Source organism: Cydia pomonella, chromosome 21 (assembly GCF_033807575.1).
Source record: "Cydia pomonella isolate Wapato2018A chromosome 21, ilCydPomo1, whole genome shotgun sequence".
Taxonomy (NCBI): domain Eukaryota; kingdom Metazoa; phylum Arthropoda; class Insecta; order Lepidoptera; family Tortricidae; genus Cydia; species Cydia pomonella.
Window position 1 is genome coordinate 3,949,009 of NC_084723.1, and position 13,023 is coordinate 3,962,031.

Sequence of the window (13,023 nt, forward strand, 5' to 3'; positions counted from 1 at the left end):
ACGCACGAATTCGATCCAATCGTGAAGTCTAACGCAACTACTTGCGACCAAACGCGCGCGTTTTGCGAACTCATAGGTAATGAGCGTGTTGTATTTCTTGTAGTAGTATGTATTTTATCTCATTGTTAAAAAAATAGATGGTTTTAAAATAAATATACTGGAATATTATTTTCATCTTGATAGTGATAATCCTTTATTTCATTTGTATTCTCAGTAACGTTTAAAAATTGTGCAGTCTGCACGCGTAGACATGTTTACATAAATGCAGTATGCCTTTCCAAAGATTAGTATCTTTATAACTAAGCTTGTAATTGGAAACTAACTACTAATTAACATTTATAACACCTTGTAAATTATGTTACTGATAAGATTATTTTCACGGAGATAGTTAAGGATACTTACATAAAATTTTTACAAAAGGTTTCTTTGAATGAGACTGTTTGACTATTTTTGGCACTTTTACGTTGGTTACGGTAACCTGGGTCACTTTTAAAACCTTTATTTAAAATAACCAAACATACACTTTTATAGCAAGTTTTTTTTTTTTTTTTTTTTACCAACAGATACAACACTACAAAAAATACAGATAAAAACCCAAAAATATATGAGTAAGTGTCTATCCAATAATAGGTAAACACAACATGCGTTAATACTAATCAATCAATTAAGACCTAAAGTATAATGTAATATAACATACTTATCGTTAAATTTAGTACTTCGTTTACATGCAGCTAGCGTTTTTATACTATAGCATTTTTATACAAATAATTCTTATAACTACTTTGACTTAAAGATAATATGTCGACTCGGGATGCTTTAAATAACTTGTTATGTTCCCTACATATTCTAGGTATGGTGCCGTGAGATCCGAGGTTCGTTCGGTAAGTTCTAAGAGCGAAAGGTCGGAAGTTAACTATACGAGAGTTTGGCCTTGGCACTGAAAATCTTATTTTGCCTATAAGTTCGGGAGATTCAATGATTCCATTTAATATTTTGTGTAGCAAAAGTTGATCTGCAATCCACCGGCGCTTCACTAGAGGAGATAATTTGAAAAAATTTAGTCGATCCTCGTATGTCGGAAGAGAACGGAGTTTTTTTTTTTTGATGTATGGATAAGAAAAATAGAAATTGTTTTTGAATTCTTTCTATTCTATCTTCATGGCATTTATACTGGGGGTTCCATATACTTTACATAATGGGTCATCTACTTAAGCGTGCGGTTGTTTTATGCGATATACGCATGAACGCGTTGAACGCATGCGATCAACGAAATGTAAATAGGAAAAATGACATTATATTGTCTTACGCGGTAAACGCAGCGGTGAGCGCATTGTTATTTTTCATACATTCCACTAACGCATGCGTTCAACGCACAACCGCGCGCTTTATCGTGGGTATTAGTAGAACAAAGTGTAATCGTGAACTTTTTCTAATAAACTTTACCTACTACAAAATCCGCCTGGCTGACGGGGCAAAATAAAAACAAAAAAAGTAGATCTGCCCATTAACCATACCAACCATTTGAAAAGAAGGTTTGTTTATTCATCTTTGCGGTATAAATACCTGACGCCTGCTTCTATGATATACATTGTGTGTGGGATGGTCTATTCAATTATTTTCATTAATATACGTAATCCTACTCTCACTTCCTACATATTAATAACTACCTATACCTATTATTTTATACTCAAGAAAACACAATAATTATTATCTAACTTTGTGGTTTAATATTCTCTTTATTATTAATTATTGCTATGCCTAACCCAATGAGGAGGTTTTCATACAGGATTTTAAGTGAATTTTTTCATATAAATTTTAATATTTGCTATTTTACAATATGCATCTGAGTCATCAAAACACGATACAAATAAATACGACTTGCTACAACTCGATTCAACATTTTTTTCAGAGTAACCGCCTAACGTTTCTATCTAAAATTAGAATACACTTAATATTTTTTATTTATCATAATGAAAAAACTATAAGAAAGTTAATCATGCCTCTGTGTGCCGTTTGATCACTTAATGCATCTTCTATTAAACGGTTTTATTAAACTGTTTATGTTAATGTAAAAAGCCGTAAGTTACCATGAAAGTGATATGCAGCTACGACTTTTCGGTTTTGCGCTGCAAATATCCGCTATCCCGGTCCCGATGCGTGATCAAACTCAAATACATAGAAATCAGAGCAAATCCACCGCTACCTAACAGATCAAACTATTTAATTACAAGAAAACATTACAACAAAACAACCTATGTAACATACCATACCATAGACGTTACGATGTTTTACCTTTCGAATCGTAAGGTAATACAGAAATATGAAGTGTGTAAGAGTTGTGATGTTTTCAATCTTGACGGCAAAGCAATTACGTTAAAGAAAGCTTAGAATCTCCTAATTGACACGCAAAATTGTATCGACACAAATCACGAAGATATAGCACGCGATACAGAGCATGTAAGTATTTGAAGAAAAAATCATGAAAGTCAAGCGAAATATGTCGGAGCTGTGGTGGTGGGTGTTTATAAATTTAATGTTGAGATTGCGCGCCGTAGACATTTCGCAGTGGCGATATGCTTATACTGTGTATATTGGTTGTTTGCGCGACTTGCGGCTATAAGATTGGGTATTGGATAGATTAAATTTTTCAGAGGAAAATGTATTGATTATTGTTTTAGTTTACGTGCCACGTTGAGCAAGATTGACGTTAATGTTCTCCTACAACGCACAATTGACATACATAATATCATTAATCAATGTCAGTTACAATGAAGTTTAAATGAGATCGAATTAATGTCTGTATTACGACATACAAACGATATCCAAATGAGAACTTATCTAAATCAGAACTTATCGTTATCGTATCTCATTCTTCGAATTGGGCCTTAGGTCTATAATTTCTATTATTTCGCTCGTGTGTCAAATAAAATATCTGTATGGATTCGTCAATTTATATTTATTTTATTTTATTTATATACCACGCTTGCAATCATATCCGTTCAACCATATCAGATACAATCATGTCGTATTATAATTATATATTAATTATATAAAAATACAAGATCATATGTAAATACACAAAATACATTTACCGGGAATATAAATATTCGCATTCATGCCGATGTTCATTCGTTCCTACGATGAATAGTACAATTCAACGTCGATTAAATTACTCAATTGACATCACTCATTCATCAAACAAAAATTAAAAAATAACTTAATTACTAAACAACTCACAAATTACTTACTTAAAATGCAACCCTTTAGAAAAAACACACACACTTAACAGCAATAAAGAACATTAAACAATTTTCACTGCAACGTAAATGTACTCGAAAATGGAGGCTGGGTTCTCCGAAATATGTCGTGATAGTGAATAAAAATACGTAACTTAAACGTTCAAATCAGGTTAACTTTAGTACGACTCACGACAGTTTAAACCCTATAACTAGAACCTTTAGTGCCGGAGTGAAAAATGCTAAACGTCACTTAAAGAAATTCGCTTTCACCCCATTTCATCGGAAACACATCCTCATAACGACTCAAGCGCATTTCCAACTATTTAGAGCGTGTAATCGCCGCACAATACAGGATGCTCTAACCGGGACATGTGAACGCGTTATGAGAAATTGAATCATCGATAGATAGCATTGGAATTTTTATTAATCACGTATGTAAATCAGGGGATGATAAAAAGTAAAACAATGACAATGAGGAACATGATAATTATAACAATGTAATTGTGACAATGAATGATAGTGGGGAAAATAGAGATGCGAGAAATATACGTGATAAATGACTAGAAGAGTAATTAGTTATAAGTAGAACATTGCATAAATTAGTTAGTGAGAGTTGAGAAATTGTTAAGCAAGGAAATTTGAAATAGCTAATATGAAAAAAAAAGAAAATTAATAATGGAAATGAAAAAGTACAAAACAATTACATACCTATTACAAATGCAATAAAAAAGTTAAGTTAATAACGTTATCAATACACATGTTTAAATAAATAATAATAATTAAATATAATGCCGAATAAGCACACTGATATAGATATACAATGTATGTAGCTACAGTTAACTCTCTGAATAATAAGTATAAGTAATTACAAAATACAAGTTATACAACTTGGAAAAAATCCTTTATATAAATAGGGCAGGTAAAATACATAGTATGCATGAAATTGTGAAATACAACAATAATCATGTAACATTTTTGTTACAACACACACTTAAACCATATCTAATGAAAACTTATCAAGTTTATGTCGCTATCCCATGTTGATCGGTGTCCAAGCGAAATTTCTTGCGTTTCTAACCTTGGTTGTTTCTCTATTGGGGTCTTCATCTTTCTTTGTGATAAATAGTCTTTCTAGTCTGTCTTTCAGTTCATCGGGCGTTATAGGAGAAGCGGTTGACTGTTCTGCAGACTTGAAATAGTATTCCGAATGGTGAGGATGTCTATGGTAGTATCCTGAAAAGGTTAATGGTTCTTCAAGAAGAATTAACCAATTGTATAGTAGTCCTATAGTTTTGTACATATTAATATGGTCTTGACGTAGAAATTAGTTAATCAAAAAAAAAAGATACAAAACTAAATATTGGTGACCAGAAAAACTAAGGAGTTAAAGAATAAAGGGCTTTATTGTGTATTAGATTGTTTAACTTCCTCTTAGTGTTTTTAACATTTTTTTTTAGTAGCAACTTAACTCAAATTTTATTTAAGTCAGGTCAGTAATTTAAGTCGGGATTCGAACCCATAAAGTGAAAGGATTATTAGACATATTAACAATAAAAACTCACATAGCTCTCTTCATATGCAGTGATTTTAGTTATAAGGTAAAGGAGCCGTCGATGGCTTTAGTATAGAGCATCGGCATGAGGTCATTGAACCTGCGATCGAAAGTTCTTTATGATTGTGGCATCCAGATTCCAGTGATATTAACTGGTTTGTACTTTGTTTACTAAGGGTGTTTTAAATGTTGTATGGATGTTCCACGATATAATTGTAGTAAATTAAAATTTTTGAGATTCTTCTACTCACAGTTGGTATTTTTTCGATAACAAAAAGTATTGACTAGTTTTATGGAGCACGTTGTTCTATAACATAATGTTCTGGAGCAACTGAGAACATTTTTCTACTTATCATGAACGCTAGTCTACGAGTTAGAAAAAAATAAAAATGAGCGGAGCAGAAAATAATTTTCAAACTGATATATCTATGACCTGAACAACTCACCTCCTCCGGAACCCCCTGATCCATGGTGTCCATGAAAATATCCAGGACTGTCATAAGAAGTATATGACGATAAAGGTGAACTTGAAAAATCTCCATATCCAGAACCATGGCCCCAACCTGATCCTCCGCTGAACACTGTAACTGCTAACAGTGCTATTTTGGCCAAAAAGAACGCTTTTTTGCTGGCAATCAAAAGTAGACCAAGTAATAATGGTAGTAGGGTCGATAATTGGAACTTGAAGCCGAGTAGAAATGGTACAAGCAAATTTCTAGCCAGTAGTCGTCCTGGAAAAGGAAATAGAAAATTATATAGGTATAGTATGAATTTTCTGAAATGATTTTTAGGCCTCAGACCCTAATTAAACAAAAGTCATTGTTTTTTTATGCGAGCGTTCAGCTCGCGTATTAAGTACGTGGAAAAGCAAAAATGTCCTTTAAAAAGCAATTGTATCGTGATAGTATTAAGGTTCAAATTAATTAAAAGGGTCTTAACCTTTTAATTAATTTGTCAGGACGTCGCCGTCGACGGATACGTCTGGGGAGACATCATCATCAAGAATAGGTATAAATACATTTTAAAAAACTGTTAAAACTTTATCAATAAAAGGTAAACTATTTTGAACTACCTATGATTTTTTTTGACCCCGTAATCATGAATTTTTCATAATAGATAATTCGTTATCATTTCCTCCGATTTTTTTAAAAATCTTCGATATGTTTTAAACGCTTTATCTATCACACAGTTTAGCTCACTCGAACTGTACCGTTCTGCTGATGCGTTTAATCTGCTTTTAACTAAGACGCAAATATAATCCATCTCAGGATTACTGTTACGCTTATTAATATGCGCCTACACAATGAATGTCGACTTAATTCAGAGATTTTTTATAATTCATTATACATGGTATACTGCGTTTTGTGTTGGTGTGAAATTGTAGGAGAAATTATGAATGAATTCATTGATATAAAGTCGCCATGCACTTTACGGCTGATAGTACATAAAAGTAATAGAATTTCATTTAATCTGTCATTTTAAAAATCTATTTACTGTTTTGCTGATCTAAACTCATAGATCCTTTATTACTTAAATATAAAAGTGCAAAAAGTTTACAAAAAAAAGTCCCACTTTGTCGCTTGCCATGAGGATGCTTTGTAAGGAAAGAGAAGAATAGTAGAATGTATTGGGCTCCATACATTCCACGACTCTTCTCTTTCCGCACAGACTCTAGGTAGTATAAATATACAAGCAAATCTTGTCCTTATGGTAAGCGAGAAAGTGTTTTCTAACACAGAATTTAGTTTAAAGAAATCCTGTCTGAGCTTACTTTAAAGTATCTCTTTGGATAGTGAGCAAGCGTATAAAAACAATATGAACTTCATAGGTTTTGAAGCACTGATTGTTTTTAAAAGCCTTCTGATATTTTCCTAGTTTCATCATTATTGATCCAAGATATACAAACACAACCTTAGCATAGCCTTGTAAAAGTTCTAGTATTTTTCGGTAGATGGCGTCTTACATTCAAGTTCAATGTTAACGCTACCTTGAAACGAAAGTAGCTTCTTAAATACTTTCAAGGTTTTTAGGTAGATGGCGCTACGAGTCATATCATGAATAATGATTTCCAGCAGATATTATCGATTTTAAGTAATAAAAATAGTTTGATTGTTCATAACAGTTTGTGACAAATTTATGATGACATTTAATTTTTTTATGCGTTGCATTCTTGAGTTTTATTTATTTACCTACTTTTTTTATATATAAATGCCTTATATAGCAAAAAAAGTCTGCAGTGAAATGCAGATTTAATAATATGCATATTGCCTGCATTTGTCCCTAAAATTCTCAATAGGTACATTAAATTTTCTAGTAAACTGAAGAAATTATAGGTACGTATAAAATATTGTTAATCGGTATGTGACCTCTGGGGTTGCCAACGACGCCCAAATATAAATATTACATTAAATGAATATTATAGGGACGTTCTTACACAGATCGACTAAGTCCCAAGGTAACCCAGGAAGGCTTTTATTGTGGGTACTCAGACAACGATATATATAATATACAAATACTTAAATATAAAGATAACATCCATGACTCAGGAACAAATATCTGTGCCCATTACACAAATAAATGCCCGTACCGGGATTCGAACCTAGGACCATCGGTAATATATGCGGAAGGAAATATATACGGTAGCATATGTATAGATACTTTTGGTCTTTGATCAAGTGGTCGTAACTGTATCAGAGTCGCAGGAACTCGCCAGATAAAATCTGCACTGCTACAATCAATCAAAGTTAAGCTCTCATTTTAAAACGACGTGCTTAAATTGCATGATATTTGGCATAGTTACTCGTATATATTATATATATTTTTTTAATCTAAATTTGACTTATATAATAAATTACAAATAAATAAAAACGAACAAAAAATGTCCCCCAAATCTGTTCCCTGCGGAAGGGTGCCCATAATGCTGGCTACATTCCCCCATTGAATGGCAATGCCGATTTTTGGCTAAGGAATGAGCCAGCCCTTCAGCCAGGTCTCGAGTGGTGTCGAGGAGCATCTTTTTTATTTCCTTAAATAAACTATGGGCATCCTGACACCAAGGTCCCAAAGTCTCAACTGCAAACGCCGCAAATATGTGGTTACTTGATAGACCCGCATATTTGCGGCGCTTTAGAGCTTCAGCTGCTGCCGTCGTATATTCATGTCATATTTCATGTTGTTTCATAATGACGTTAAAAATTAAAGCGTTATCAAAGGATTAAGTGGCGACTAGGTTTGTGTGCTTACCTAGCTGATATATAAGTTTTTGACAAAATAATCATTTTGGTACAAGCTTTATCTCGCTGACTGTACTTTTCTTACCATATGCAACTAATAGTTATTCATCAAGAAAATTATAAAAACTCCCATCACAATTAGGTTGCGTTGTTTCATCACAGAGTTTTTATTTATTTAAACTTTATTGCACATAAAAAAGAGTACAACAGGCGGACTTAATGCCAATAGGCGTTCTCTACCAGTCAACCATAAGGCAAAACAGGGAAACTTCAAGGTGGGTGCAGTGAGAATTAAACAAAAAAAAAACCGTAACTTTTGAGCGAAAAAAAATTTCTAAATTAATACTATAGTACGAGTATGTTTCATTATACCTTATGATATGACTATGAGTACACAAATATATACATATATATGGATAAACAAGGATAGATACATATACATACAATTGCACGTGCGTTATGGGTTACTTACCGACTAATTCCCACTACGCCTGCCTTAGCAGGTGATTATAAAGCAAACGTTTAAAAGTTTATGGCTACCTCCTGCCTCCATCATCAGATCAGCTCGACAGTAATATAATATTTAACTGTCGCCCGACTCGTATATGTACGCAAATGCTCAGCTCAATTGGAAATCGGGAAGTGGGTCAAATTTAGGTTCAAAGATTTGACCAATACTAACTAACAAACCAACAAAGTTAGATATTAACTACAACACAATGGACCCGGGTACGTCCTTAAACTACGTCCAAAAGAGAGGTATGGGCATTGTGAATGTCATCTGGCTTTGTGTGGTAGGGCACAGCCAGTGGATGTCATTCCAGATCTAGAGCAGAGCCCAACTGGGGAAGTACCTCCACCTTACAGAAAACAGCAGCCAAATAACACTAGACCCTACTCATAGTGTTGTGTTCCTGCCGGTGAGTAAGGTTGCCAGAGCTCATCGATGGGGGGGGGGGGGCGGGTTTAGGGTCGGCAACGCGCATGTAACGCCTCTGGAGTTGCAGGCGTACATAGGCTACGGAGACTGCTTACCATCAGGCAGGCCGTATGCTTGTTTGCCACCGACGTAGTATAAAAAAAAAGTTAAATTAAAGCTTGTAAAGATGAACATGTTGAAATATTAAATGCGTAAGTACTACATGAAACTTACCTGTAGACATTTCACCATGCTGCTGATGGTGATACGACCGATCCTTCACCCTTGGGTCCATCACAAACTCTAGTATTCCATTAGCTAACGTGGGACCGATTCGCATTACGAGACCAGGATACAGACCACTAAGGTCCCAGTGCAGAGACCTCTTTGAAATTAAGTTGCTTGCATCTTCCATCATTGAACTATATGAAATGCAAGGAAAACGTTTAGTTATAAAAGTTAAAAATTGACTTACAATTAAAGAATTAGTCTCGATCGTTACCAATAATATAATTATGTAATAATATATAATGCCTAACATAAGAAGAAAAATAAATAAAGGAAGTAAAACAATTATATGTAATATCCAATAATTTTAATTTTATTAAGAAAAGGTTTAGTAGGGTAGCAGGGCTTATGTTGAAAACATCTTGTTTGTTATTTAATACATTGTACAACATTAAGACAAACAAAGAACTCGAAACTTGAAACATAACGCAAGGATATGTAGTGAAAATAAGGTTTTGGCAAAAAAAAAAAATTGTACATTTCTTTCCACAGGCAACTAATCTCATCGAGACAATTCTCGAAACTCAAAAACAAAAGCCACCTCCTATCTCCATCATCAAATCAGCTCGATGGTACCATAATACTTACATAATTGTATGCTTCATCTTCATCGGAAACCGGGGAGTGGGTCAAATTTAACTTGCAAAATTTGACCAGTACAGACATATAAATACATTGCAGGTTAAATAAATTTTAATTAGGAGACACTTTTCACAGTTCAGTTGGTTGGTTTCAATAAAAATTAAGTTACTTTGGTGGAGGATTATTTAACTGTTTTTTTTTTTAATTTAATAGTTATTGTCTTACTACACAGCTATTAATTGAGAATGGATTAAAAAACCTAAAATTAGATTATGAAAACACTCCAATTGAATAAACAGTAGTTATAGATTAACTAGTGGCTCTACAAGCTGTAGACCTCGCGTTAAACTTAGAAAATGTAAAAGCGAAAAATACTTAGTTCGTCGAGTCGTTGCCACAGCGAACTCACAATAGTCTTAAGCGGCATAGACGCTATTCGCACTAAAATTCTTCAAAAAATGGATCGACATAAATAATCTATTTAATCATAGAATCTGGTCACAAAATTTCACGAGAATTGGTTAAGAATTGCGACCTGTACCCCTAGTGAAAATTTATTCGATAGCGAAACGTGACGTACGCGTTTGCGTAAAGTCTCTTTTTATATGGAATTTTGAGTTTCCGAAACTTGGCTTGGCTTGGCGCGCTTTTTCTAAATCCCATACAAAATGAGACTTAACGCAAACGCGTACGTCACGTTTCGCTATCGAATACATTTACACTAGGGGCTCTGTAGAGGTGAACATCCGGACACAAGAAAGCAAAAGGTCCGAGACGCTTCGATCAAAAATGACTTAGATTATAATATTAATTTTTGTACCGGAAATCCATTGGATCTTTGTCAAGAAAGCTCCCAAAGTGCCTTGGTGTTTTGTCATCTCTGACGAACGATATCCCATTGGCCAAACTAAACGATTCCGCTTCATCATATTTGTCTAAGTTTTTGAGCACCTCTTTGCCAAAGCAAACTCCAACTTCCGTACTCCGTTGAACACTGACACAGTCATTTAATTCCGCATTTTCAACATTATTTTCTTTCAACTCTTCACCTTCTTGCAACTGAATAGGAATAACTTCAACTAAATTAAGAACTAATAAAACAAATGTAAAAGACAGCGACGAAGACATTTTTCAAAACATTTCAAAATTTGCACGGATTTTTGCAAACACCACCGACAAGAATGGGTCGAATGTTACGTATAACGAAATTGTAACAAAACCCAGTATTCTTATAGACTTTCCTTGTTATGTCTCGATGAACTTTGCCATTGTTGGGCCTCGTCACGGGGTCTTCCCACGTCCGAGCAACAATAGGGTGAAAATTTGAGTACAATTTGGAACGTATCTGTGAGAGCGATCTACCATATGTTTTGCATGTTACATCACATTATGTAATTGACGTAATTTTTTTAGGAACGTGGAAATAGAAGCAAATTTAAAGGCAACGAAAGCCATTGTTTCTTTATTTGCATGAAAATTGGTATTATTAAGTCATATAATATTAGAAATAGCAATGTTATGAAACAGACCTTTAGGTGCATTGTACAAATATTTATATTCTTGTATTCAGTAAATAAAAAAGTCATAAAGAGACATTCATGAAGATCATACAAGTCTATTACGGTAGTTACATAGACTTGTTAAATTATTTATTTCATAAAAAACCACATTTTATTTCTTTATAACAAGCTAAGTCACCCATAAAATACCGACAATCAGCATCAAAAGGTAACTTCCAGAGCCTCTGACCTCCTCATTGTCTTACAACCTGCTATGCTAGTATTTAAATGTTACACCTTAACTTAAGTCCACCCATATGATAATACCGTTCTTAAATTTAGCAGCATAGAGTTCATAATCTTATGTCTCAGTTTCGGTGTTAAAGTCTGTTTCAAATTTAAAGGCTGCAAGGAGTGAAAGTATATTTTTTTCTTATACGTCCGGCTTGCTTTAGTAAAAGTTTTGTTTGACTGACGTAATAGTTCCTCGATTTAACAATGACATTCAAGCCATACTGTTTTCACATTACGTTTTCAAAACGTAACCGCTAATGACTAGTTTTAAAAATAGGCGAAAGATTTAACTATAAATAGAATATTGAAGACAATACGTACTATACATATAGGAAACTATATAGGTAATATAGAAGATTCGAAGTTTTTTTTTTTGCTACAAGTAAGGCAAATAACCTGTCATCCTGATAAGCCGACAATGTAGCCTATGAACGCATTGATCTCTAGATAATGTCACATTCGTTTTACTGTTTATTATGAATTCTAAAGTAACAAGGGCATGTAAGTATATAAACTACAAACGCCTGGGCTAGTTTCCTAAGACATACATTTGAAAATGCACTTTAAAAGAAAGAAAAACCAAATGATTTTTTTATGAAAAGTGACCCGATGTCATTGCTATTTATTATTGTTATTTAGCGTTGTGAATAAAAGGATGATGTTAAAATCTTATAAGAGGAAAGTAAATAACCTGCTTTGACCTTAATGATTAAAAGTCATAACGGTTAATTTATATTTTATCTACTGCTATTTATGTACATTATGTATGCCTAATATATTTATTCTTGTGAACAATAAATTTGTCACTTTAATAAGTTTCGAAAAAATCCAGAATTCATCGAAAGGTAATGGCTTTCGCCATTGTTGCTCCATAGTCATCGACTTTCTGCATCTCGCATGCTTTATGTAATACCTCCCCCCCACAATACTCGACAGGTCTTTAGGTAAAACAACAGGTCAAAAACAAAAAAATACAATACAACGAACTTTCCAGATAAACACCAAAAGGCTCAAATTCGAGAAAAGCAAACGTGATCGCTGTTAATGCTAACTTTGTCGGTCAAGACCACATCGTAAGTTCGTTAACTGCAAAGTTATAATTTAACGTCACAAAATGGTTTGCATCTTATCTGCTTGGACGTAAGCTTTAATTCTCTCAGTTTTCATCTTTCACAACGATAAATTATTGCTTGTCGGGCATTACTCTTTTACAAATTTAATTTTGCCGTTCACTCCAGATTAAGCTGGCAGTATCGAGAGGTAATACGGACTATATTCGTGAGCGTTCAAAATCTGACGAAATCAAATGTTGTTTTGTAATAGTGTACAGTACTTTAAAGGAAAAGCAACGGATGTAAACCGGACACAGGGCGGCATCGTACAGGCGCAGCGTGTGAAGAGAAATCTCTTTATTTAA

At 33.8% G+C, this 13,023-nt stretch overlaps 1 protein-coding gene across 1 annotated transcript; it reads right to left on the bottom strand.

Moving 5' to 3' along the window:
* Positions 1–3,215: 3,215 nt before the first annotated feature.
* Positions 3,216–12,064, bottom strand: LOC133529789 (uncharacterized). The gene is made up of 4 exons (XM_061867599.1): positions 10,634–12,064; positions 9,178–9,365; positions 5,238–5,522; positions 3,216–4,472 (listed from the first exon to the last, which is right to left on the bottom strand). Exons 1-4 carry the CDS (start codon positions 10,939–10,941, stop codon positions 4,270–4,272), a joined length of 984 nt encoding a protein of 327 aa, XP_061723583.1. The 5' UTR covers positions 10,942–12,064; the 3' UTR covers positions 3,216–4,269.
* Between the last annotated feature and the right edge of the window lie 959 nt (positions 12,065–13,023).